The 27,997-nt window shown below is 37.5% G+C and overlaps 1 protein-coding gene across 3 annotated transcripts; it reads left to right on the top strand.

Annotated features, from left to right (window-relative positions):
* The first annotated feature begins 473 nt into the window (after positions 1 to 473).
* On the top strand, positions 474 to 27,997 carry LOC117779772. Of its 3 annotated transcripts, none has more exons than XM_034616078.1 (5): positions 474 to 966; positions 15,685 to 15,738; positions 22,801 to 23,560; positions 24,464 to 25,022; positions 25,727 to 27,997. In XM_034616078.1, the coding sequence occupies exons 3-5, from the start codon at positions 22,892 to 22,894 to the stop codon at positions 27,802 to 27,804; spliced, it is 3,306 nt and encodes a 1,101-aa protein (XP_034471969.1). In that variant the 5' UTR covers positions 474 to 966; positions 15,685 to 15,738; positions 22,801 to 22,891; the 3' UTR covers positions 27,805 to 27,997. The 3 variants fall into 3 exon arrangements, with proteins under 3 accessions (XP_034471969.1, XP_034471968.1, XP_034471970.1); XM_034616077.1 differs by having other exon boundaries at positions 22,792 to 23,560; XM_034616079.1 differs by lacking the exons at positions 474 to 966; positions 15,685 to 15,738; positions 22,801 to 23,560 and adding an exon at positions 24,287 to 24,399.

Genomic DNA, 27,997 nt, shown 5'->3' with positions numbered 1-27,997 from the left:
GATTAGTAAAATTTTAAATATGTATATCAAATGTTAACATTAAATATTTACTTGAAAATTGTTAGAATGTTTTCCATAATTGTTTTCAGTTGTCTTCCGATATCATGCAATTTCAATGCAAGCGATTTCGTACTCAACGGCTTTTTAAATGAGTTCCACAGAGTATGGAACTAAGTGCTGACAAACAGCTGCGCTCAGGCAAACACACGTGAGCGCAGGTGAGAGTAGAGCGACAAAGAGAGTGAGAGCACACGATCCACAGCAATAACGATGACGATAACTATAACAATAACAACATCAACAACAACAACAACAATAGCAGCAGCAATAACAACAGCAATACCAACAGCAACAACGACAAAGACGACGACGACGTGGTCGGTTGTCTTGGTGAGATTTGATGTTGGTCTCTCTCTCTCTCTCTCTCTCTCTCTGTTAGTCTTGCAGTTGGTTTTCCATAACGTTGAGGGTTCGATTCAGTTCTTGAACGACTGCTGGCCGTGTTGGTAGCATATCGCGGAACGCTGCTTTTAAACTTTATCGCCGGAGTCGAAAGTCGGAGGCGGCAGACGCCGCGTTTGCTTTTTGGAAGACGTTACTTTGTTCGGTTTATGGACATTTGTGAAATGAAAAACAAAAACACAATCAACCAAAACAGAAAAGCAAAAAAGCAAAAGCAAATCGCACACGAAGATCAACAAAGTGAAATTTAGTTTTGAATGCGATTCGAAAATTAATTGGCAAGAAAGGCATAAATGATTGCAAATTAAGCGTAGTTTGTAAAGATATCGCCACAACAAATACAAATAATAAAAGAAAACAAGTTTATAAGGTGCAAAACGAAACTAATAATACTTATAATTGAAATCAATATCATTATTACAAAGTGCAAATCTGCTTGTGTATAAATAAAAAAAATCTTAATTATAAAGAAAATAATCAAACTAAACGCAAAGTATTCAAAAGGTGTGTAAAATACAAAATTACTTGTCTGTAAGTGGCCAAAAAGTAAAATAAGAATAGGCGACGAACATAATAAAACAAAAAACAGCTGAGAAAATAGTATTAAATTGAATATGCTAATAGGAACATAAATATAAACCTTATCAGCTGACAAAACATAAACAATAGAATTGGGAAATAAAAAAAAAACACGATGAACTTTTTACGAGAGTTGTTCTTGTTTCCTAGTTGTTATTGTTGTTGTTGTTTTTATTTTTGTGGTGTAATGCAAAGTTTGGCGGCGCAAAAAATAAATACTACAATACTCTCCATATACAGACATACAAATGTCTATGTGTATAGTATATGCAGCAGCAGCAGCAGCAACAACAACAACAACATGAAAACTGTTAAAACCAGTTTCCAGCAAACGGCGACGGGCGGCGCATGCGCCAAACAGAACTCAGCAACAACAACAACAGTGTAGAAACTGGCAACAGAGAAGAAAAGTTGGTAGGGCCGCCGAGGCGAATCTTTGAGCAAACTGTGAAGAGAAGCCGGCCCAAAAGACGTACAACATCTGAAAAGGAGGCGCAACAGAAGCTGCTTGTTGGACTCTGCAGGCGGCACAGCTGAAGTTGAAGCTAAAGTTGAAACTGAAACTGAAGGAATTGATAAAGCAGTTTTGAAAAAGAATCAAATGTTGGTTAGAAAATATTTATGGCTTAGCTATTAAAGCAAAGTAAAGTGAAGGGCATGGAACCAAGCAGTCTGAACTGTAATACAGTTGTGCAAACAGATGCATTACTCAAAAATAATAATATTTTATAAATCGTATATTTCAAGGCTGCACTGTTATCTGTTTATTTGCACAGCAGCCGTGCGGCAATTCAGTTTCATATCAGAGTTGTTGTTGTTGCTGTTATCTGAGCTGGGGCAGCTTAAGATACAAGAGTGCGAGCTGCAGCGCCAGATAAGTGAGATAAGCTCAAAGAAATGCCAAAAAAAAAAATGAAAATAATCAAAAGAAGAGAAAGAGAGAGAGAGATAAAAATGTAAAAAAAAAAAAAACCGAAACACGTCGAAAAGATTTGAACAGCTCAGACAGCCGGCCAACACCTGCCGCATGGAGTTAAATACAAACCCCCAAGGGACGGAATGAGAGGACTCTGCATCCCTGTTGAGTCCGAGTCTTCTGCATGTGGCCCTTTCGTTGTCGGCCTCTTTTGGGATTTATTCATTCATGCATTTCGTGTCCGTTTCATTTGCTCGGTTCAGCTCCTCTTTGTCTTGCATGCAAATTTTTTGCGTTTCATTTTCTTTCGTGTCGAGTCCGTACATATAAGTAAATAAGTGCAAATATGTATACAAATCTTTATGTGAGCAAAAGTACACCTATGTAAAGGTGTAGGTAGAATTACGTTGAGTGTGCATGAGAGATATACATAAACCCAAATTTAAAATGCGATTGCGATTGAGATTGTTTTAGTCAATAAGAGATACCCTCTACTTAGTTCTACAAGAGACCTTAAGTGTTCTCCAAGTTATGTTTCTATTTTTTGTTTTTGATTATTATTCTTCTCTCTTCAGTATATTTAATAACTTATTTATTTATACCACAATCGTAATGAAATATACAGAATTTTTAAACAACCTGAATAAATATATTTGGACCAATGTCTAAAGGTATATCTTCAAAACTGAGCTTGAAAATTAATATAACCAAATCTACTTCACTGTTCTCCCTTTTGTTATATAAATACATTGGTCAAACTTATACTAATACCCTCGATTCATTATCATTATGTACAGGGCATAGTATGCCATAAAGAAAAGAAAAGAAACAACCGCATAAAGCACTCGGTACAATTCCTGAAAATGGTATTTGCCTTTTGTTGTTGTTGCTGTGTTATTGTTGGCCGTGTTTTGTTGCCCAGGGTCATGCCAAGTCACAAGCCAAGCGAGCAACTTTCATTAAAGCCAAACCCACAAAAGCATACCAGCCAGGCATTATATGTTTATATTTGTCGATCTATAACTCCATTGAGCCACAGTGTTCAATCAACTGTGTCAAAGATCACAGCGGCAACAAACAATTTATGATTATAATTAAGCTCTGGTCCAAGCCAACTTCAACTTGGCCATTATGCAACAATCTCAGCGTCTTGTCTTGGCCAAAAACACCTACAAGTAGAGAAGTTGGTTCTAAAATGACCGCTCCCCGAGAACTTATTCGCAATTTGCTTACTGTATTATTAACAATCTTTGCTCAACTTTGAATTTACTAAAAGCGGAAATAAATTTTGTTCTACTTTGAAAGTATTTTAAAATTGAGAATAATTTTAAAATTTCAATAGACAAAATAAAGAATACGTATGTATAAATATAATGGGGTTAACTGTTGCACAGAAATCATTTTAAAATTCGAGAAAATCTTTAAAATGCACTTAAACTAAAAGGAAATATCTTATATGACTCTTTCTAAAGATTTTACAATTTTATAATCATTTCAAGTTTAATAGCAATAATAGCAATAATCGAGTTTCTATTTATAAAATATGATATTTAATAGACACAAGAGTTCCCACAAGGATAGAATTACCATATGTTTCTCATCTTATAGATCATAATGATAATGATAATGTGACTATTTAAAATGAAACCCTTTAAAGAATAGATAGATATTTCTTTTTATTAAGGGATTTCTTAAATGTTGTTTGCCTAGCAACAAATTGTTATTGACTTAAACAATTTGAAAGCTGTCATAGATACATGGAGAAAATCGTTGTTTATGAGTTATAAACTCTTTCAATTCTGTTATCGTTTTGATATTTCCATAAGAACATTTTGTAAAGCGAGTGGAATTATCGTATTGGGGGTTCGCTTGGGTATTTTGTCATCCTTGCTTGGGTCTTTGCTTCTGTCCTTGACGTAGCCCGCATGGACTTGCAACCCGTAATTAACTGTCATTGGTTAACAATTTGGCTCTTGGCAGTTGGCCGTCTGACTGTTTGTCAGGTTGTCAGTTGCCAGTTGGCGCTTGGCTCATCGCCTAATTAATCATTTGATCAAAATGCCAATTTGTTATTTTTTTCAATTCTTTTTTTTGTCGTTTCTTTTCTTACAATTAAGCAACTTTTGTGCAATTGTATAATAAAAACTGTGTGCTCGTTTGTTTTTCGATATCAAAATAATGTTTGGCTTTTTGCTTACCCACGGCGAGGTTAAACTTTGACCTAGTTATTCAATTTTGAATTGTTGTTAATTCATCATTATGTTGCAAATGTTATTTAAAGTTGTGCAAATATTTGCTTGACATAACAACGGAAGGAATTATTCAGAGTCTACTTTTCAGCGTGCCAATCCACTTGAAATACTTTGGCGAAAACTAAAAGTATTTTTGGCAAGAACTTGATCAGACATTTGGCTATAAATAACCAACTGAAACACTTGAGCTTACACACGCCAACAGACAAACAAAATAAGTTATTAATATATTAGTTATTTAAATAATTTGCGTTGTCAAAAAAAAAAAAAAATTCGGTAAGAAAAAATAATAACGAAATTAATAATAGCTGTGAAGAGGCAAAAAGAGGCTGAAAGAGGCTCTTAAAGCTGTCAACGAACAACGAATTGTGACTGATGTGGGCGTGTGTGAAGTTAGAGATGGTAGTGGAGCTGCGATAACTATCGATTCAATAATTCAAACTGAGAAAGGTGTTGAGTTATAAGTTTTCCGCAAAGAACAGAGTTTTTCCAGGTTTCCTTAGTTCATTGACCAATTCAGCTCTATTAAAACATTCCTATATCATTAATTATGAGTACGTTCACTAATATAGTTTAGAGCATCACCAAACTGCCTGAGATTCAGTTCCATCGAATGGGTTTTGTAGATCAGTTTTTAGACCCTGTGCTTTGAATGTTCAAAAGGTTTATAAAAAAATAAATAAATAAAATTTAAGTTTAAGCATTGAGTCTCTGACATTATTGGATTATAGTGATAATTTTCTTTTACACGGTCTCTCACAGTCGAGTAACCTATACACTACTTCTTTTTACTTTTGGAACTCAATCAGCGGGCGGCTCAGCATGCACTCGATAGTTCATAATGCCGAATTGGGGGATAACCTCATATGGATGTTATAATGCGAGTACTACATACTCGTATAATCGTATACTCGTATGTGTTGTGCTCGAATATCGGAGCACGTATTTGTGTCTGGTTGTAGCATTTGCGGAAGCAGCAATCAAACAATAATGTCGATCGTAATACAATTTCACGCTACAGACCAGGGCCAAGTCTCTTGGCTTTTGGTCTTATGGCTACTGGTTATAGACCGGACAATTAGCCAGTAAAATGTTTTGATTTGATTTGTTTGAAACGGCACTTAATAGATCAAAATGGAAAATAGCAAAACAGATGTTGAAGTAGATGTTGATGCTAGAGGTCAAGTCATATTAACTATATAAGAATACAAAGCCAAAGTCAAGGCAATAAACTGTAACAGCTTCTGGCCAATGAAGTGTATCTAATTGGATTTAACAGTCAACTGATCAGAGCCGGATAGAGGTTACAGTTTGTAGAAGTCGATTGGTAGGTAGGTAGGTAGATTGTAGGTTGTTAAAGACTTCTGCTGGATGATTTCCAACAGTGTTTGGTAAGTAATTGGGTCACCTGATGTGACAGCTGTGCCGTTATGTCCCGCCATCCAAGTGAATGTCATGTGAAAATTATGTCACACAACAATTTGACAAACTGAGGAAATGGTGCTCCAATAAAATGACAACAAAACTCCGACTAACTTCCAACTTTGCGGTCATGTTGCAAACGGAAAACATCGCTCTGGCCATAATCACAAAATAATAACCAAAATAAAAACTCGGCAATCCAGCAGAGTTACATAGTTTCTGTCAAAAACAAAATTGGCCCTTTCTGCGGAAATAGCGGGCAATAGCGGGTTTTTGGGGCTTTCGGGTTTTCGGGCTTTCCAGATAGAGATAAAGTGCCATCATAAACGCCATTTAATTGTACGGAGCAGCAATACAATCACGAGTACAACCAGACGAGTCAAGGGAATGCCTTGCGATAAGCAGACATTGGACAATTGCCTGACCTGGTTTCCATTTCATTATGTGGAGAGCGGGTGACTGGCGGGAGGGAGGAGGAAGGTTGAAGGAAGAAGAAGGCAGTTCGTGGGGGAAGTTAGGGGGGTTATGTAAATGAGTGCACTCGTGAGTGCACTTACCAAAATAACTTAGTTCACAACTTCGAAATGTTGTATTTATTTGACTTTGTTTTACATTACATTAAAGGGCATATCGACTATATGGGAATACCCTCAAGTCAGCATATTCACTTTATGAAGCTTTAAAGATTTTAAAATAATTCAAGTTTTTTTGATCATTTGATCATTTTTTACTTGGAAATTCTTAAAAATTTCGAGTGTACATTTTTTTTACCATTGTATTTCTGATATTAATCATTGAAATCAATGCAAATATGGCTGTTATATTAAAATTTCATTAACTATTGAAAATATAATTAAAATTGATCATGTTTGTACATAGACTATGTGATGATATTTAGTCGCAGGGTATTAAAAATATTAATGTTTTACATATATTTTTGAAAATTACATATATTTTTACTAGATATCGAACTTAGTTTTCTAAATTGATTTGAAGAGTATTTAAAATTTGTCATATTTGAAATGAAGATAAAAATTGATTGTCTGTTATGCGATGCGTTCGTTTTGTTGATGTTTAATTTTATTGTTGTTATTGTTTTTCGTCAAATGTGTTTGGACTGCTTTACATGCCGCACACACACACGTCTCGACTCGTCGGATAGCCGGACAGTCTGACGGTCGGTCGTCTCGGCCCCAAATGGGTCAGCTGGGCACGATTTTCGGTGTAGTTCTTAAACGCAATGTCGTGCCATGAAATGCAAACAAACATAAAACATATAAAAAGCGATTTAAAATCGTGCTGCAATGCTACAAATATTTGGTAAATAAACCAATGCCAAAGCGGAACCTGCTCAAAGAGCCGGAGGCTAAAACAGACGCAGATCGAAACAGAGACAGTGAAAGAAAGATAGATAGACATAGATAGAGAGAGATGTATGTGGCAACAAGTTGAACCTGTGCCACTTCCCAGAGTCGCGTTGCTAATCAAACAAAAACAGACGGACAGAAGACAATGCGCCGATGATGACGACAATGAGAAGCAGGCAATAAAATACAAATTGACAACCAAGAATGAAAGTGGTGAAATTTATTTATTATATTATTTCTTTGCTTCTTTCTTTGGCCTAGCCGGCAACAGCTCCGTCTCCATCTCCGTCTCCGGTTGCTTCTAGCTGAAAGTGAGCGACAAATGACAGGCCACAGTGAACAGATATCAGGCCAGATCCGACCTGACCAGACCAGACCAGATCAATTTAAAAGCCATAATTCTTTAAAAAGCAAAACCGAAACCGAAACGTGAGAGCGACTTTCATTGAGCGCGTTTTAAGACGCGCACAAAACGCACACAAGTCGCAGCTGCAGAAAGCGCGTCTAATTACGACAGCACGAACCCGGCTGTGACTTCGACCCGGCTCTAAATTCAAGTCCAAGTCCACAGCTCATGGCACGCGGCACTTTTTCTAATGAGCTTTGCTCTAAGCGAATTCTAAACGGCAGTTGACAGGAGCAAATTGAGGCCAGCCACGTGGATCGTATCTTCCGCCCTCTCTCCATCCACACAATGGCGGCGGCGCGATATCGACTGTCGCTCGATAGAGTGTCGTAGCTGTGAGCTTTGAACTGTAATTCAATATTTGTGATTTGTCACAAAAAAATGAATTATGAGCAAAACTCTCTGTCACAGTTTCCAAGCTGTGGGAATTTACAGTTGTCAAAGATTGGGATACACGATGATTACAATGTTTGTTTTTTATAGTCACAGCTATCACTTTTTGCAGTAAGTTAGTTTTTACTGTGAAATACATTTGTAAAAAATAGATACACTGTGATTACAATTTAAGGCTCAGTTTGATTCTTAAAAGAAAGAAATCATTACGACTAAATTGATATATAAATAATAAAATTAAATAACAGATTGATTCCTAATAAACAAATAAATAATTTCGAATGAAATGTATAATATTTTAGTAATAATTTTTTTAATTTTAATTTATTCCAAAGTCAAATTGATTGAACTTTTAAGCTAAATGTTAAATTTAGAAGTTTTATATAAAAAGTATTGACATTTGAAAGAAATGTAGATTATGGACTACCCATTGGATAGAGTATTTAGTTTATAGTATTGTCCCCTTTAAACTACGCCTGAAAAGCATTTTAAAGTAGCACACGTTCCTCTTTTCTTTTTTAATGCTATATAAGTATAACTATTAAGCTTTATTTACGCTGACAATTTCGTGCTGCTAATTAGCAGCTAAATTGTTTGGCCTGCCTTTATTTTATGAGGCAACCACCGACAGAATAGCCCAGAACATGGCCGTAGGACAAGCTGAACCAGAACCTGAACCCAGAGAGTCAGAAGTATGATAAGTTATGCAGAAACGTGCAGTTTTTATTTGGTTATTTTGTTTGGCCATAAACCTTTCGGTACGTACCAAAACATGGCCCATGGCTCATCTACAACCCGGCCCGACACATAGCGGTAATCAGTTGCTGGGGCAACTTTGTGTCTTTGCCGTTGCTTTTCTAATACCCTTTACTTATTTTCAATAGGGTTTTATATTGGGGAAATAAATGCAATGAACGAACTAAATTTTGACTATATCAAGTGGGGTCCCATAAATATTAATCGATTTTAACAAAATTGTTTACTTTTTTATATATATATTATACATTAAATAAAGTTAAAATCTTGCTGCGAACGGATCATAGACTCAGGGTATATTGTAGTCGAACAAAGTTCTCACTTGCCGTTTTTTTTTTTGTGTATTGTTTACAACTCTTCCAGTTGAATGTTGTTGTTTTTTTTCTCAATTGTTTCCCTTTTTCGTGCCGAGGCAACTTTAATGGCTTCTGTGTGACGACTAAAAAGAGATGGAAGTTGGATGAGTTGAAGAGTCAGCTTGGAAAGCGTGGGTAATTTTTATTTGGCCTGACAATAAAAATATAATTATGACTGCGTTATATGCAGATATACACATGCATATGTATGTATGTATATGATTTTAGTATGTTTGGCAATTCGCCAAGTTATGAGAATGATGTCGAGTCACTGCAAGTTTGCCAAGGAAGTTGTGCAATTTGTCTGCAAATATCTAGCTTCACAATAACCCAAGAAATCGACCGAAAGAGAGAGGAAAAGAAAAAGAGGCGGGGGAAGAAGTAAGAGGTAGGAATTGCTCTGGTTTTCAAAAAAGATCTACGGATGACTTGGCGAATCCGTCGAACAAAAGACTTTCAGTTTCCAATCGCTTTTGTTCCACATTTCATTTGAGCATCCTGTTGCTTCCTTTTTCTTTTGGGTTCGGTTTCGAAATTTATTGGATTTTATTTTTGCCTCCTTCAATTTTTAGTTTTATTTGTGGGCTCACAGAAAACTCGTTTAATGTCTGGCAATCGTACTGCTAATTAGGTGATTTTTTTATCCTCTGTATCAGCTTCTTCTTTTGCCTGAGCTCGAGCGAGTTTTATTTATTATGAATTGTATTTATATATATTGTACATGTATTTGTATACTATGTAAGTATTTACTTCGGGTGGGCGCTCACTTCAGATCGTCGTCGTCGTCGCGTTGTCGAAGCAATTACAATAAAATCAGCTTCAGTTCGTGCTCTTGCATTTTCAGTTTCCTGTTACCAAAAATAAAATAAATTGCGATGAGTTCACTTAATGAATTGTGCCCAGCACCACTTCGAAACTCTTTATACTAACAGCACGTCTTGGGCTCTTTACTGATTAATTGTGATAAAATAAAAAATACCAGCCCGAAGAGAGAAAGAGACCGAAAGAGCGAGAGAGACAGAGAGAGAGAAGGAGAGGGAGAAATATGATATTTTTGTTGCTAAATGAAGTTGCCTTCCTTATAAGGCACTAAATGCACATGACCAAAATGAGAGTGCAGTCAGTCCGAGGATCGTTTTCGAACCTTTCGGAAATGTCAAAAAAAAAAAAACACATTGAGCAATAAAAGTCTGTGAGATTACGAGTGCGACCATATGGAATTGTGTTGTAATACAATAGTATAATACTAAAGATAAATAATATCCATTTAACGATCTTTAAGCCAGTGATCAGTAAGTTAAAGCTTTGATCAATTTACTTTAGATAGATTTTATAAACCTTATATCCAGTGTTGAGGATATAAAAAGTTGGTGGGAAGTATATAAGGAAGTATATATAAGAGAAGTATTAAGAAAACACAGATCGTTTGCTATCTCATCGTATAAATATATTCTTTAGTTGACGACAATCATTAGCTGAATAGTTATGGTATTTGTCCCGACTGTGTTTGCCCTAAAGAAAGCCCGTTAACTCCCTATTTATAAACCTTTTTCCGGTTCTAATGACACGACTGACTTGAGGCCAAGCCCAAAAAGCTGCCCAACAATAACAGCAAGTCGTGTCTATGTGTTTGCTCACATTACAATGCACAAAACTCCATTAATTTCTAAAAGCTATAGTCAACTTTCAGCCATATATGGAAGGAAATAACAACAAAGGAACCAAGAACCAAGCACAAATAATTCTTATATTGTTATTTGTCTTTGGTTATTGGGACTGGAGGGGTCTCCACTTAGTCTCCAGTCCAGTCAAGTCAAGTCATGACAACTCAAGTCGAGTCGAGTCGAATTGGAGTCCGAGTCCGAGTCCAAATCGAGTCTCTCGACTGTGACTCATTTGCACTTTGGAATTGTTCAATGAGCCACAAAGCGGCTCTGTGGAGCTCATAAGTGGGCCGACGAGAGACACGTGTGTGCCCTCCCCCCACACTCCCTATATATGAGCACATACATACATGTAGCACTGTCTAGGGGCCCCCCATAAAGCGGGTCTGTTGTCGGCAAACAGCAGCCCACGTCGCTTGTGTGTTGTGTTGTATTAGAAGGCTCCACATACAAAATGGACTTGCAGTTCATTAATTTTCATTGTCAGCCATTTTCGGGGCGGCAAATGCAAATGTCAAAACTTTTTAACGCTCAAGAAAAATGTCACAAATCGATGACTCAGACACCAGATGGAATACCAGACTAGCCAGATCTTAGCTTTGTTTCTCTCTCTTTCTTTGTCTCTGTCTCATTGGACTGCATTTTTTACGAGTTTTTATGGGTCGATTACATAAGTCCCTCAAGTCTCAAGTCTCTGAAAGTCTTAAATAAATTATGTAAATTTTATGATGGAGCCTGCATTCAATGTCTTTCTTTTGGTGACATACTCAAATTTGCGGCATAGTTCTAAGTCCCACTGTGTTTCCTTCTCCATCAACTGAAATTGAAAGAATTTTGTTTGTATCTTGAATGAATAGACTGATATTTGATTGTGCCCTTCTAAAATTTTCTCTGTGTCCCGTCGAGTTTTTCACTTAAATTGTTTGCTTTGCTGCCTCGTTGAAAAATTCTTTAGCTTTTTGTTGTTCTTTAATTAGAGGGGCCCACAAAGTTTCATTTACCCATCAACACGACAGCACGACGGGTTGTCATCACATTTCCCATCACATCCCAGACACTTTCTAAGCAAACACTTTGCCACAGATAAAAAGTCAATTATACTTGGACACGAAGATGCACATGATGTGTTAAACTGAGCATATGATCATAATCTATTAAGAAACATGTTAATATGATGAAATGTGAGAACAATATTTAGATGGTGTTATCGAAAACTTTCAAAATTAACTGATAGTTTGTATAACTCATCCGATAACTTTCCTTGAACGTGAAATGAATACTTCTCTTTTTAGATCGACCCTTAGAAATTTACAGATCGTATTACTTAACTTTTTTATTAAGTTATCTTAGTGAAAAAATGTGTGACTTCTTAAGTAAATTGTAAAAATTAAATTACCTAAAACATTCATGACTGTTTTTTTCTTAAAAATTTATTTTGATAGTAACAACCAATTATAAACATTTTACTTCAAAGTAACATTCATATATTAAACTAAATTAGACAGTGAACATTATGTTCTTTATTTTTTTTTCGATAATATTATTAATTATAAGAAATTAATATTTCTGTGAAGTTAAAAATATTTTATTCAAAAACTTTTCTATAACTTATAGAAGAAACAAGTTGACAATAGTAATACATTTCTTGATGTGATTTCATCTATATTGTAATAATCTTAACTTTCAAATTAATCCCTATTTTGTGTAGTTTTCAAATGTTAAATTCACATTTATTATTAAATTTCCATACTTTTTAAACCAATATAATTGCTGTAATGGTAAAATTTGAATGTCAGGATTAGGAAACATGCTTGATGAAGTGATCATTTCATTTGCAATTAATCACGCATCTTTTGTGGCTGCCCTCGCACTATCAGCTACATTCTCTCTCCGATTAGCAGCAGTGGTGGGGGCGATGTTGCGGGTGGAGGGGCTATGAGATGTTTAGTGAAAAATTGCCTTAAATGAATGCACAAACGCAGACAAAAGAAAATGTTTCCAAAAACGCACAGAAACAAAAGTGAAAACTTTCACTTTTGATATTTGTGTATAGAGCGAATGTGTTTAGTCTCTTTTTTACTACATGATTTAAAATCTGACTGCCCTGTGACTGTTATTTTTTTTGATATTACCATAAATTTGAATTTCGTTTACATCATCAACGACGTCTCTCGTCGCTTCTCAAGTGTAAAGAATTGTGGAGCAGATGAGGGCATTGAGGGGAGGGATCAGACAGTCGAGACTGAGGCTGGGCCTTTTCTTTGGGCCAGGCCAAGACGACACGTCGGGCTTTGTGTGTTTTAATGCGATAATTTAAAACTCTTTCGCTTTCATTTCGCTTAAGCTTTGGCTATTAATCAGTTATGACTCTCCGACTCAAACTCGGACTCCATTCAACGACCCAGCAAAGATCTCAGACCTTTTTTCCGAATGCCGCCAACACACGAAGAATCTCCGGCAATTTACAAACGATTGCACAACCAGAGCTCCATTGTTGTATGGCATCCAAGGGGGGTCTCCATTTATCTTACAGTTTTTCAATTAAACTCTGCCTATTTGAAATGCTTCGTCGTGTCAATTCGGTTACATGTTTCACTCTGCATAGATAAAATTTTAATTTTTTGCGCCATGTTTTTATTTGTTTTTTTTTCTCAGACCTTGTGAACCGGGCTAACATGCATGCCAAATGGTTCAGATAAAAAGCACATTACAAGTAAGTTGAAAAGTATTTTGCGGAAATACAAGTACAAAACAAAACTGAACAATATGCGGGCAAAAGTCTGAACGTGGAAAACCTAATAAAGATGTAGTGTTCAACAATTGCTAAAAGTTCGCTGGAAATCAGCTTAAAGATCTTTTAAGAATTCTTTGAAATGAAACTGATTTATCAAAAACGAATCACTTTGAATACTCAAACGAATATGTTTGTTACGCATGTCAATTTTACTTAGTTCCAGTTGAGTCAGTGTTGCCATACTTTTATTTAATTGCATGTGAATGAACCCTTTGAATATTCACAGCGATCTCAAGCTCGTCTTTTATTCTGGTCTGTACTCATAACCCAGTTACAACAAAGCCGACCACCAATGGGCTAAAGACTATTTTTAGTTGAGCCCTCGAGACAGTTGGCAATTTTCTGTTGTGTTTTGTTGTGTTGTGTTGTGTCTTTTTCAAAACACTTTTGAAAATTTCAATGGAATTTCTTTCGGAACGACACCTTCAGAGACCTGAGTCGAGATGACTTGAGCTGAGCAACCAGTCAACAATAATAGCCCTGAACTTTCGTTGAGTTATTAACTTGCTGTGTGTGTCTCGTGTTGTGTTGTGTTGTTCTGTTGTTGTTGCATTCGCTCCACATGTGTACAGCTGTTTTTAATTTAAAACTTCATTTCGAACTGAAATGAAACTTGTTTTCCAGCATTTTTGTGTCTTTTTTTTTTTTGCAGTGGGTGCAGTTGTCATTCCGACTGCCCGTATTATATTATTTTTTTCCCCCTTGAAATTTGCATTTTTTTTGTTTTTATTTTTAATTTTGTTACCTTATTGCACTTTGCGAAAAAAAAAACAAAAATGCATATAAATTAACCAGTGACATTTTTGGCATTAATTTACATTGCTTGCGGAACATGTTCAATGCATTTCATATGCATTTTTTGACTTTTTTTTAAAATACTTTATTTTTTGAATTTTGCATTCCCTTCCTATCCTAAATTATTACTGTCTCTCTCCCTCATTCTCTCATTTCGGCTTAATTTATGTGATTTGAATATGCTTTGCTTCATTTTCGTTAATTATGGTTTATACTTACTGCTATGTGTTGTCAGTTACGTATAAATATTGAAAGATTGAAACTGCTTAGTGGAGCTTTTTCATTGTTGCTATTCACGTTGACCACCAAAAGAATTTCAAAGTTGTGTAATGTTAATTTCATTGAAGTTATACTAAGGTTAATTTAATGGAATAAGATCAAAAAATTAGAGAGTTTGAATATCATTTTATACAAAATTATTGGAAAAGAGTGGATCTCACAGCTTTAGATATAAGTTTTATCTACAATAATACGATATATGCCATTCTTTATTTTCTGTTCTGATCTTAGTTCTCAAATTTCGTCACAAGATCGTTGACCTATTTATAAGTCTCTTTCTTAGTTTTTTTTACTTTACATTATTTTTAAATGTTCTTCTTAAATGGTCTTATGTTTAAAATAAAAAAAAAAGTGTATAAAATATCATCTGTAAACATTACTAATTCTGCTTAAGATATTTCTGCTTAGGATCACATGATCTATTGACTGAAATTCTAGTTTAAAATGCAAGAGGTACCACTCCAGGACAGAGTCGAACCACAGCTAATGTCTGGGGCAACAACTGCATGCAGGAAGTGCTATTTGTACGAATATTTACTCAAACACTTGGCATGCCCATGAGTAGTCCCAGTCCCAGTCCCAGTCTCAGTCTCAGTCTCAGTCCCAGTCTCAGTATCACTCCCAGTCTTAGTCTGAACCCAGGTTCAGAACCTGCTGCAAACTGTCGTTGTGGGGCGATGAGTGTTGTTGCTGTTGTTTGTGGTTGTTGGTGGTGTCATATCGAATACAGCGGGCATTGGGTTACCTGATTTGTTGTTGATGTTGCTGTTGTGTTGTTGTTGCATTTCTTGCTGCTTGACTTCGACAATATTTAAATAGGAAATTAGGGTCGACGTTGCTGTCGACGTCTGCGTTTCTTGTCAGTGCTTGGCTTCCGCTTGTCCGCTTGATAGAAACGCCCTGGGGCCGGGTTCCACTGTAAGCCGAGCCCCAAGGCGCTTTCACAAGGTTTCCCGCAGGTTGGTTAACACACACACACACACACACACACATACATATTTATAGAATTGTATTTGCGGCATGCTAATTAACAGCTAAGTTGTGTACATGCACTCGTCGCACTTATTTATTTATTGCCCCAGCCCAAGTCGGAGTCCCAGTCACAGTCCCAGTCTTGGTATTAATTACCTGCATTTACAGTTAAGAGTTAAACTAGTGCAGTTTAGCGGATCTTCACATTAAAGGATGCAAGACTCGTATGTCAACTTGGCTAATGCTTATTATTTTTCACTTTTAATTGCAGCTCAACGGCAATTCTCTCAGTGTGCTCCAACAACAAGGAAGCTCATGCATGAAGGTAAGCAACTTGAAGAGTTAATAACTTGGCTGCAACGGGATTCTCAGTTGGTTAATTGTCGTTTAAGTTAAACAAGTTCTTGACTCGGTTAATTTCAACAGATGTTGAAATTATGATGTGAAAACATATTTCACCATAAAAAATAAAAAATAAAAAAATAAAAAACCCAAACAATAAAAAAAACTGTATTCATCGGGTAAATGACACCATTGAGTAAATGTCGTCAGCATGACTAAGAATTGACCGCAACTGACTTATAGGCTACACAATGTCTATATACGTATATATTTATGCCTACTGTGAAATTTACTCAAATTGCAATGATTAGCAAATCGTCAGCCTGCGGTGGAGAATGGAGAATGGAGAAAGGAGCAGGGGGCGTGGCTGTTGACTATTGAAAAGTTTAATTAAATGCAATTTGTCATGGACTTTGACTTAGTTCGTTTTTCTAGGCCCGCTTTTGAATACCTGTAAATGGAAAGTCACATTAACCGGTTTACTAATCGTTCTGGCCAACGTTTTTGTCTTTCACTTTAAATTGGCTAATCTCTTCGCTTACGTAAGGGTTGACTTAGCCGTGAGTTCAACGTACTCCCAGATCATCTTCATTTCAAAATTTCATGATGTCAGTTGATCGTGTGTGTGTGTGTATAGTATTTGCATGTGTGTCTGAATTTAGTTCTTGAGTAATCTGTCTTGTTTCATATTTATTCATAAATTAATTCATCATTAATTCTAGCATTGACATTTAAATGTAGTGAAGTCACTGATTACCAATGATTTTCGTGTATATTCGCAGTTAGCATAGCTATTTAAAATGAATTTTTAAGCAAAATTTAAGTTCATTAATAAATTGAATTTTCTCCGAAGTTATTAATTTAATTTTTTTAAGCTTAAAATTATAAATATATTTCAATTTGGGCACCCAAATGAATTATTAATTTTATTTTGTATATTTTTCAGATTTGCTTTGATTTATTTAAACCGACAATTGATCAACATTTTTAAAAATTATACATAGCAAACATATTGAATTCTCTGTAAATAAAAGATTTATTTTTTTAGGTCTATCTACCTAACAAGCAGACCTATATAATAATAGGACCCGTAACATTTTAATGCCATAACAAAGAATTATTTGACTCTGACTTGTCTTATTTCCGTATGGTCAGCTGTACTTTGATTTGCAGTTACGTGTCTTTCATCATCGGGGCTTTGTTACGTTTTGCAAGGTTCCCGCAATGCTCTTTAATTGGATTAGAAAAGGGGGAGAACCTAACAAAATGCGCATAATACCCGTTGCTATTTTTCGCACCGTTCTTGATGTGCTTTAATTTAATTAAAAGGTCAATGTACCTCACTCCCGTTTCGTACAAAATACATTTTGAGAAAATACTTTAGCAAAAAAATGAAGCGTAAAACAGATTTCTTTACATTTTTTTCATCCACTTTTTGCTTTTTTTTTGTATTTTTAGCTGAGAATTCTACAATTAGTTGGTCAGGAGGAGGCATACCTAAAAAATGTTGTAGATCAAGTTTTCGCATTTGATATCTGTCGAGCATTTTGTGAATATTATTTTTTTTTGTGTTTTCTTTCGAGTGTTGTTTAATTCGTAAATTTAATTTGCATGTTTGAAAATCATTAATTCGCCTGCTGCCAGCGAAATTTTACGCTGTTTCATTTTGTTGCTTTATTTACTTTTTTCGGTTTTTAACAACAAATTAGCCGCCATGTGAGCAACTTATTTGCATTTTGATTTTTGTTTTCAAGCATTGTTGTTGTTGCTGAGATACCAGCGTTTTTATCGCATGTTTTCAAGCAACGAGCTGATGTTTTGGTTTAGTTTGGGTAGTTTGAGTGCAGCTAACAGCTCGTAAAATTTACGCTAACCGAAATTGGAGAAATTCGTAACGCCACAATGCACATTTGACTTTCGTTTCTTAGGTTTCCCCATAATTTGATTTAAGAAAGCTAACAGAGGGTTTAAGTGGAATAAAAATAAAGTTGATAAGCTAGAAAAACAGGATTGTAAACCAGCTAAAAGACAGCTTTAACATGTTGGTTGGCAATTAGATCAATTCTACCAAGTACTATAAATATACAATAGAAGTAAATATTGTATAATCTTAGAATTAACTTAAAGGACTCGCTACATTAATTTGCGGAAGTCGGTAAAGACATAATGCAAATACAGACGGCAGGCCCTTTTAAATAGAATATTTATTTTAATAAATGGTAAGGAATATGTCTAAAAGTAATCCTAAGGATATATTAAATAAATTACAATAGAGAATAGACAGTAATACACATCTACGTGACTACTAATAGCTTTCATGATGATTCCCTCTTACGAAGAAAGCCTGTCATCAAAAGTTACGTTATTCTTGATAAACTATAGAAGTGAAGTATAGACAGGCGGAAGTCAGAAACATTCATTGGAAACATAAAAGGCAGTCTCCTCTAAATAGAACTTCGGAGTTCCATTATAGCTTTTTTAATGAATGGCAAGGAAAACATCAAAAAATATTGTTAAGGATATATTAGACAGTATTACATGTCTACTAATAACTTCCATGATGATTCTCTCTTATGAAGAAAGCCTGTCATAAAAGATAACGTTATTCTTGTTAAGCTCTAGCTGAACTCTAGACAGGCGGAAGTCAGAAACATTCATTGGAAACGCCTCGCAAACACGCGTCAAACTCAAACTCAAACTCAAACTGAAACTCCCTTTGGCTAATCAATCACGCGGCAAACATTCACAAGTCTTGCGGCTTGAATGAAAGTAATTTGAATAGCGTTTGTCGGCGTGGGCTGTGCAGGTCTCCTTTATAGTATTTATATTTACCTGTGTGACAGGTAGTTACAAACGCATTCACACTTTTGCGAACACTCGTCAGGCAGTCAGTCAGTCAGTCAGGCAGTCAGTCAGTGAGTCAGTCGCACAGTCAATCACTCTGTCAGTTTGTCAATACTTGTTGGTCGACTGGTCGATCGATTCGTAGCGCTCTCTGCACGTGTCAAGTGTAAAAAGTAAAAAACGATATGAGAGTTGTTTTAAGTGAAAGAGCGAACCGTAGGAGACCTGTCGCTTTTGTCCACTTAAGTATCTTTTGCACACTTGAGTCTTACCGAAGTTTTTCCAAGACACAAAGATACAAATGCTCTTATATTATTTCGAGCAAACTCAGCGGTCAGTCTCTCAGTAGGTTCCGGGGTAATAAACCGTTATGCAAGATGATGTAGGGTCTAGAAGAAAAAGTCAGTTTAGGTTTTTATTATTATTATTTTCTTACTTTTTTTAGCTTTGTCACTTTTCAGTTTTCAGTTTGCTGCACAAAATCAGGTCACAACTGTCAGAGACAGCGACAATTTGTTAGCGCATTTTCCCCACAGTTTGGAAAAAAGATCGATGAATGTCTTGAAAAGCTGACAATTTAATTGCCATCTATGCTTGACCCATTTTCATAGCATTTACCGTTCATTGCATCATTTTCGAGAACATTTTTAGTTGATTTTTTACGATGGTCTCCCGCATACACCGAGTTTCGTTTAGGTTTTTCTTTTGTGTTATGCCCCCCACTCGTTTTTTTTTTTGTTTTTTTTTTGGGATCATTAGAGTCTATGATCTTCACAACGATCGTTGAGTTTGATTAGAGCTCGGACTCATTTACATTTTGGGCCCGGGGCTGCGTTGTGGCTAGGATTTCATTGAGTGAATTCCAAAACATCAATGGTCACTAATTAATGCCAACACATCAAAGTGTCAAACCTTGAAATTTGACTAGCCAAAACTATAGACCAACGATAACTAGGTACCTGCATGTTATCGCATTAGGAACAAGCATTTCCCAGTAACCTAAACACACACATACCGAGACACTTTCAACTTCAGGTAGTACGCACTTTGAGTGTTATCATGGATTTCATTTTGGGTCCTTTTGTTCCGCAATTTATGCAATGTCCATTTTCGGTCTCTTTGTTGATTTAGCCCCTGCTCTCTAATCTCATATACGAGTATATATTTTTTGTGTTTTGATTTATTTCAACGATTCGGGCCGAAAACAAAGACCATGCCACGACCTTCATCTAATGAAATTTCAATGTTGCAATGGAAATTTTTGTGAGACGTGAGACGCCACCCAAGGCGACATTTTGTTGGCTGGAAAATTGTAACATTTCCTTGCTCCCCCCTGGAGAGGCTTAGACGGAGCTGTCAAGCGTTGGCACGTCCCGCACTTTGTGACAATAAGTCGTCCAAGGTGTCCTGCCCCTATATGTATGTATTATATATAATACTTCTGTTCCATTAGCCTTTCACTTTTTATCGGCACAGCTGGAAGCACTGAGCCCGTAGGTGGTCACAGATTACAGTCCTACCTGTACAGTGATCCCCTGTAAGCCTGTACCTGTTGCCAGGATACTACCAAAGCTAATCTCGAACAAATGTTTGGGCTTAATGCTTCACTTTGGTTAGTTGTGTTGAGGGGGGCGCGGCTCGTGCACTGTTTATTTTAGCAAATCCATCAGATTTGTGGCATTAACGAGATTTTAATATTTTCAAAGAGCAACGATTTACCTTCTCCGATTTGGTCTCACAATTTGATTAGAAGCATGAAGCATTTTGTCGTCGCCGACGGCAGCAAACGGCAGGCAACGGCAACGAATCAGGCCCAAAAAAGGCAGGCCTCAACCCATTCGTCTTGGCCAATTAAGACAATTTGTTTAGGCTCGCTGTTGGCCAGTTTAGTCGATTGGTAAGTCGATTGGCTGCTGCTTTGCCTGCCCGTCTGTCAGTCAGCCAGTTCGAATTTATAATAAATCTTGTTGAATCTATAGCCAACTATTTATTATTATTGGCATAAATATTGTAAGGACTGATATGGTCATTTCTAGTTAGACAAATGCTTAGATGGCCCCTCTCCATTCTATGGGCATATTGCGATTTCAAAATGCGATAATTGAGAGACTAAAGTGAATAAATGTTTACAAAAACCATATTGTAGAAGATGAATTGAATCGAAATCTGTTACTTACCATACTTAAATATATCTTGTATTAATAAAAAATCCTTTTTTTAACGAAAAAGTTAACAGCCTTTTTTGTGTAGATTTGTTAGCAACTTTCCATTCTGATTATTAGAAAACACATTTATCTTTTATATCAAAAATATTCAGTAACAGCTGAATGCTGAATACTTTTAAACATATCAAATTATGATTAACTGAATGATTTGGTGGAATTTCCTAGTGCTTCAAAATAGTTTAACTTTCTCACAACACATCGAAAAACAAAAAATTCATAATAATAACGAAATGCTTACTTATGATACTCAATTTGGAAATGCTTTATGATTTACTTTTTTTTTGTGTATTGCATTATCATTATGATCGGTGTGTAATGATCATTGGCTTTTGTTTTAATTGGCTTTAAGCACGCGCAGAAAAAGGAAAAGCTACTCTACAAACTGCCCACTCCAATGACTGCGCATGCGCAACGTCTCTGCCTCAGTCGGCATCAGCGTCAACGTCGACGTCGCTGCGGCAGTTGCACATTTTCTTGGCGCTTTTTAATTGCCATCTCTTCATAGTTCATAAATTTATGGCCATAGCGTAACGAACAGCCAAAAATATAAAGAATAATGCCAGTTACTTAATAATGGCGTCTGGAACTCTATTAAAAGTTGTTCATGTTGCAACATTTTTGAACTTGCCACAAATCAAAGCTCCAATTGTAAATCAAGGGGGCTATACCAAGTTTATAACAAGAACCTTCGACGAGGTGCCATATAATTTTCCGAAGCACCCATTTCAAGGTTGAATTTACAATAAAACCTACGATAGTGTTGATAGACCTACTGCTACTTCATATATCAAATAAGCACACAATAAACAACATTTTGGACAGCCCCAAGAAATTCCCATCTGGTTGACGGGGCCAACAAAGCGCCGAAACAATTTTCGGCTTATTTGTTCAAAAATTAATAAATAAATGAGCTATTGTTATAAATTAATGTAGACGCGACACAACACAATACCAAAAGCAAAAAGTAAAAAAAAATAATTAAATGAAGCTTAATAAAAACTACCTTATTGACGGAGCATTTAATGAAAGTGAGATATTATTATCAACTATCAAAAAAAAATCGGCATAATCAGAATTGTTATCGTTGTCGAATTTAACAATCTGTTGTGAAAGGTTAGTTAGGCACAAGACTAGATAAAATAAGTTAGAGTAGCTTTTTGATAATGTTTATTACGCTTATCAAATTCCGGTCAGAAGCTTTTTAAGCTCTAAGTTTAGCATATAAAGCTCGCACTAAGATATGCATTTTTTTGGTTTTCAAGATTGCTTTGACGACTTTATTCAGCTAAAATTATTATATTATATTTTTATTCTTTGTAAGCTTCTTGTAATGCTGACATGACAAAGTCTGTCCATTGTGAGCAGTAATTTATTCATCTACTGAACTTGTAGTATTAGGAAATTTCAATATAAATAAGTTTAAAATAAAATTTACGTTTTTATATTGAATATGAAACTTAGTTCACACCAAATTAAAATATTCTTGTGCAAGCACATGGCAATGTTTATAAATAATAATTACTAATTAATAATTAAAGATAACATTTTCGTCGAATTGAATAAGATCCGTGAAATATACCACATTTGTGGATGATTAAAGATTGACGATTGACGGGTAAAAGCAATGCGATAAATATGTCATCTATGGCAACATCTGAATTGATTGACACATTATAATTATCGGCGCTTAATTAACTTGGTTATTACAAATACCCAACTATAGATTACGTGTGCAACGGAATGGAAATTCAATTGTCAGATCAGTGCATAACTAAATTATCTTTAACCACGATATAAATAAGTATTTTCCAAACTAGTATGGTTATTTATGCAATTTCAATGAATTCGTTAATATCTTTTACGCTATAAACGTAGAAAAAATTTTTTATTTGAGATTAAATCTTGTAATAAATATATTTATATACTTGGATGATTGTCTAATCAAAGCCTTGTTTATTTCTTTCTAGCCCAAACAGCTCAAGTCATGAAGTTGCCGTTGTATTGCGTTTAATCCTAGCCGGTCAGCAGCAATCCTTTTAGTCCAACCATTTTCAGTCCCACAGCAATATGTTCAGTCTGTTGAGCAGCTCTCAGATCTATGGCCTACCGCAAACAACAACAACAACGGATCAAACGACATCTCCGGATGACAGTGGCACTGGCCAAAAGAAAAGCAACAGTCTGCCCCATAAGAATCACAAGCAACAACAGCAACAAGAACAACAACATCGACGATCAACGAGCAGTTTGAGTGATACTGGTGGCAAGTTCTTTGCCAATCTAAGCGCCAAATCACCTAGCCAATTTATTGAGAAATTCATCAAAAGCGAACTTCTTAACGGTTACGATACCCTCAAGTGTCAGGCAGGTGGAAAGTCACCCACGGAAAAGGACAAATCCACGGCGGATAGCAGTCCTTTGTATAGCAACCTGCAAACCGATTGGGCTGGATTCAGTTGTCTACAGGGCAGCTATCGCAGTCACGGCGACTCTGAGTTCTATGAGGCCGTACAGGTCAAATCTTCCAGTCCCAACAACAACAACAACAACAACAGCAACAACAACGAAGTGAATATGCGTTCCAAGTCATCAAATGGTGCGGCAACCCTACAGCATTATCAAAAGCTGCCAGAGCCCAGCTTGGAGGTCAATTTCAATACCCAAGCTGCTGGACATACGCCTGCTTATAAGAAACTTGGATTCGGAGCGAGACTACAGAAACAGAGTACAGAGCATGTAAGTAGAAAGAGGAAGAACAAAAATTAAGAGGTACTACATATTAGAAATTAAATCCTAAAGGATCCTATAAAATGACGAAAATGTAAAAATTTACTAAAAATAAAATGAAGGAAAAAATTAAATGGAAATCTTTGAGGAATTGTCTGATGAAAACATATGATATAGCAACTAAAATCCTTAAGGTTCTTATCGAATGTCGAAAATAGAAAATATGTTTTAAGAAGAATATGCGAAATGAAATGAATAAAAAGTCTCAAAGCGCTGCTTGGTACTTTCCTTAAAATTTCTTAGAAAAATGATGTCTTTCATATTTCGAGCATACTTTCAAGCGCAATAAAAAATCACAAAGCCCTACTTAGTACTTTCAGTAAAACTTTCCTAGACTTGTCAAATATTATTTATTATTGCATACTTTTAAGTGTCTTCAAACTGTGGCGAAAGTAGATTTCGTAAAAAAGGTCTTGAAAGCGCGCTTTTGGGTGAACAGAAAGGTATTTATTTGAAAGAGATCAATTGATTACTTGAGTAGGGATTCCCTCTCCGATCCTTTAGCAACAGTATCAAGACGTATGTGAAAACACATATTCCCGGGCACAAAAAACAAAACGATTACTCGTAGATAACATAACTTGGCGACCACCAGAGCAGTCAGTGTGCGTCATTATTATAAGACCCCATAGAGATAACACCACTATCAATCAGCAGTAGCCACTGTGCCGTCGGGTTACTGTCAACGTCCAGTTGTCAGTTGGAGCTATCCGAGCAAAGTGCACGGGTCAGAAATGGTGGGAAAATGGAGGTTCGGTGGCCATTTTCATGTGCTGGGACATCACAAGGTCGCCTAAGGTTAAGAGCAAGTCGAAGACTGAAACTAATCAATATTCTTATATTCGCAAACAGAACTCAGACAACTCGCAATCCTCGAGAAACACACGCAGCAGCAGCGAAGTGCAACGTAGTTCCTCCGGCTCTAGTTCATCAGGTGCTCCTCCATTGGCAACGGCTGCCACATCACCGGAGCGCCTGCAACGTCGTCGATTGCTGCAAATGATCTCCAACTACGATCAGCAGAACAAGCAGCTGCATCGGGAACTGGCCAAGGAGAAGCGTCGTCGCACCGAGGAACTGGCCTGTGTGGTCAAGTCGCTGCTCTGCTTCGAGTCCAAGTTGAAGAATGACATGAAGACGGTCAATCAGCGTCTGTTGGATCGCGATACTGAGATCTGTCGTCTGTTGCGCCAGAATCGTGCACTGCGCAAGCGTCTGGTCGATCATCAGCGGGACGAGGGCATGGTTGCCGATCAGGAGACGAATGTCGATCTGGAGGAGAAGCATGTGGAGGAGTGCCTGATCCTCGAGGCTTTGCAATGCAACAATTGCCGCAAGCAATTCTATGACATTGAGCTGAGAGCCAACGGCACACAGACATCTCTCAAGGAACTGGGCGTTAGCGCCAAAGGTAAGATCCGAAATCGATATACCCTTTTTATTCTTTTTGCCATACCCTTGCAGAGGGCTATTCTAATTTTGGCCAGAATTGTGTAGCTTAACTGAAAAACTTTTATTTTTCAAGATGTTGCAACTAATCTCATAAATATTAATGTCTTAAATGTCCTGACCAAATTTTCTTAAATTCTGATATGATTTTGTCGAAAATTCAACTTAAGCATTTTACACCTTACCAAATTTTGACAAAAAAAAATGATGACTATAAAAGTACTTATATCTATATAGCTTTCAATTTGTTTTTGGTTTTTAAAATATCTTGAAATACACTTTTTTTTTAGTATTATACCAGTACTTTTTTTTAAAAACACAGCACAAGAAACATAATTGTATTAATTCAAAGATTTAAATGTATATCTACAACTATTGACTTAAATTTAAAACAGTGCAATGGACTGATATATGCTATATTTAAACTCATTAGCATTCAAAAAGTGTAAGAAATAGGTTTTTGAAATAGATAGAACTAGTTGAAAAAAGACAAAATAGAAAGGTGTTATATTTTTCAACTGTGATGTTTTTTTGAAAAGTTGTATGTCTAGAATCTAAATTGAGTACAGGGCTCTGCAAGGGTATCAAATCTTCGGCGTGACGAAGATAGTCTATCTTTCTGTTATGTTGTAATGTAGAACTCATGTAATCCTCATCCTCTTGCAGCGGAGCACGCCTCTTCCAGCGATGACACCGTCTCATCGTCGTTCTATGGCGCCAGACGCAGTGTGCGTTACACGAGCAAACGAACCGCGGGCACGTTTCGGGATTACATGCGATCCCGGGCGATGCACATCGATGATGCGGCACTGGAGCAGCAGTCGGAGGAGAACACGAGCAGCGTCAGTCGCGAGGACTCCCAGACGAGCTACGAGCAGTTGCACAACTATGCCAGAGCCATGGAGCGTATGCACGGCGTGAAGGCAACCCTACAGGATGGCGACTACTCTGAGCAGAGCAGCCTGGAGCTGGAGCAGCAACAGCAGCAGCTGCAGCGTCGCCGCAACAGTTCCGCCTCCAGTCGGAGCAGCAAGACGACATCCTCGGTGGCAGCGCAATTGGAGGAGGATGATGGCATCTTCTCGCCCACGCAGGATGACGAGGATTTCGATGAACTGGATGCGGAGCAGGAGCAGCAGCTAATGTCCCGTGGTGCTATCAAAATTGTGCAACGTCGCTGTGCCGAATTCTCCGAGGCGTCACCGAAGCAAATCTATGAGACGACCACAGATGATTGGTATGCCAGTGCCTCGGATCAGGAGGAGCTCAGTACGGCACCAACAGCGGCCAAACCATATGGTCAGGGTGCCGTGAATCCCGTGCTGGAGTGCGTCAATCAGATACTGCTGCAGCAATCCATGGAGGAGACATTGCGTGAGCCAATCACCACGCCCAAATCCGCTATGGCACCCAAAGGATCCACCAATCTGCCACGTCGCAGCTCGTTGAGCGGACGCAGCGGAACAAATGGACGGAAGCGTGTACACTTCTCCACAAAGAACAGCATGGTGCATGTGCCACGTCACGAGGATGTGGAGGAATCCCATACCGACGAACTGATCTCACACTATCATCCAATGGCAGCTGCCGCTGTTCCCGTTCCGGGAGACACCTTAAACTACGAGAGCATCTATAGCAATGAGTATGAGCCCATTGGGTCGGAGCGTGCCTCCAACCTGTATGTGGACATGGCTGCCGCAGCAGCCGATGGTAGCGTTGCCATTGCCAAGACGCCACAAAAATTGCCGCCCGCTTTGCCGCCGAAGCCGGCGAATCTGTTGAAATTCAAGAAATCGCTGCATCAGCTCGAGGAGATTGAGGATGAGGGCGACTGTGCCGTGTCCACGACAACAACCAGCGAGCCGGATTACTGTTCCATAGCCGAGGTGGGCGTAACAAGCGTACAAATTGTCGCCGATGTCCACAAGGCGCCCGAATCGAGCACGCCCACGGAACCAGATCGAGACCGAGAGCAGGAGCGAGAACAGGAGTCGAGGAATCCCAATTGCTCCGATGATGATGCCTGCTCGGCGGCCGCCTCGCACAAGACTGAGGAAATCGAAGAGATTTTCGCCGACATACCAAAGCTACCAAATGTGGCGGCCATCATAGCGCCCAAGCAATCCACAGACTACATATTGATGGCACCCAAAACGCTGCGTCTCCAGCTGTCGTCCAGCTCCGGAAACACGCAGACCATGCCGTCCCAATACAAGCGCAAGCATGTGCCCAACATCCTGGCTGAGATTAACAAACGGATGAGCTTGCCCAGTTCACCGACCACGCCCACAACGCCCAAAAGTTTGCCAACAACGCCCACATCGAAATCGCTGCTCCAGCTGGCGGATGCAAGCGGCGGACTTCCGCTCCAGGCCGAGTTCGATTGGTATAATCTGGATGCGGAGTACGATAGAAGCAACGACGCACCAAAGTGTTCACAAAACGAGGGCATGCTGGAGGAGATAAGCGAGGATAACGAGTGCTTGGTCACTGCAGCCGATGAATACAACCTGGATGAGGAATTTCAGCTGCAGCCCGAACAGGATGAGGAAGACCAGGAGGCGGAGGAGGAGGAGGAGGAGGAGAAGAAGGACCAAGTGGTACAACACAAAGCGGAGCCAGCAAAGGCAAAGCAAATGAAAAAGAATTTGGCCAGTTTCGAGAAATTCATCGAGGGATCAGGATTAAGCACCAAACCATTGCCGAGCAAACGCAAAATATACTTTAATGCGCCCTTCGTCTAGATCACCAGTTCCCTAGATATACCTACTAAATTTATAGAAGTATATCAACCTATAATATAAACTAAATATGTCATGTGTATAACGAATTTAAGTTTTTTTATGTGTTCCGTCTTTTTGTTTAGTTCTTAAGTTGGCAAAGTATTAAAATGTTTAGAAAATTTTTAATTAAATAAACGCAAAACATTAAAAGCAA

Source organism: Drosophila innubila, assembly GCF_004354385.1.
Source record: "Drosophila innubila isolate TH190305 chromosome 2L unlocalized genomic scaffold, UK_Dinn_1.0 4_B_2L, whole genome shotgun sequence".
Classification (NCBI taxonomy): domain Eukaryota; kingdom Metazoa; phylum Arthropoda; class Insecta; order Diptera; family Drosophilidae; genus Drosophila; species Drosophila innubila.
This window is presented reverse-complemented; position numbering and strand designations above follow the sequence as displayed.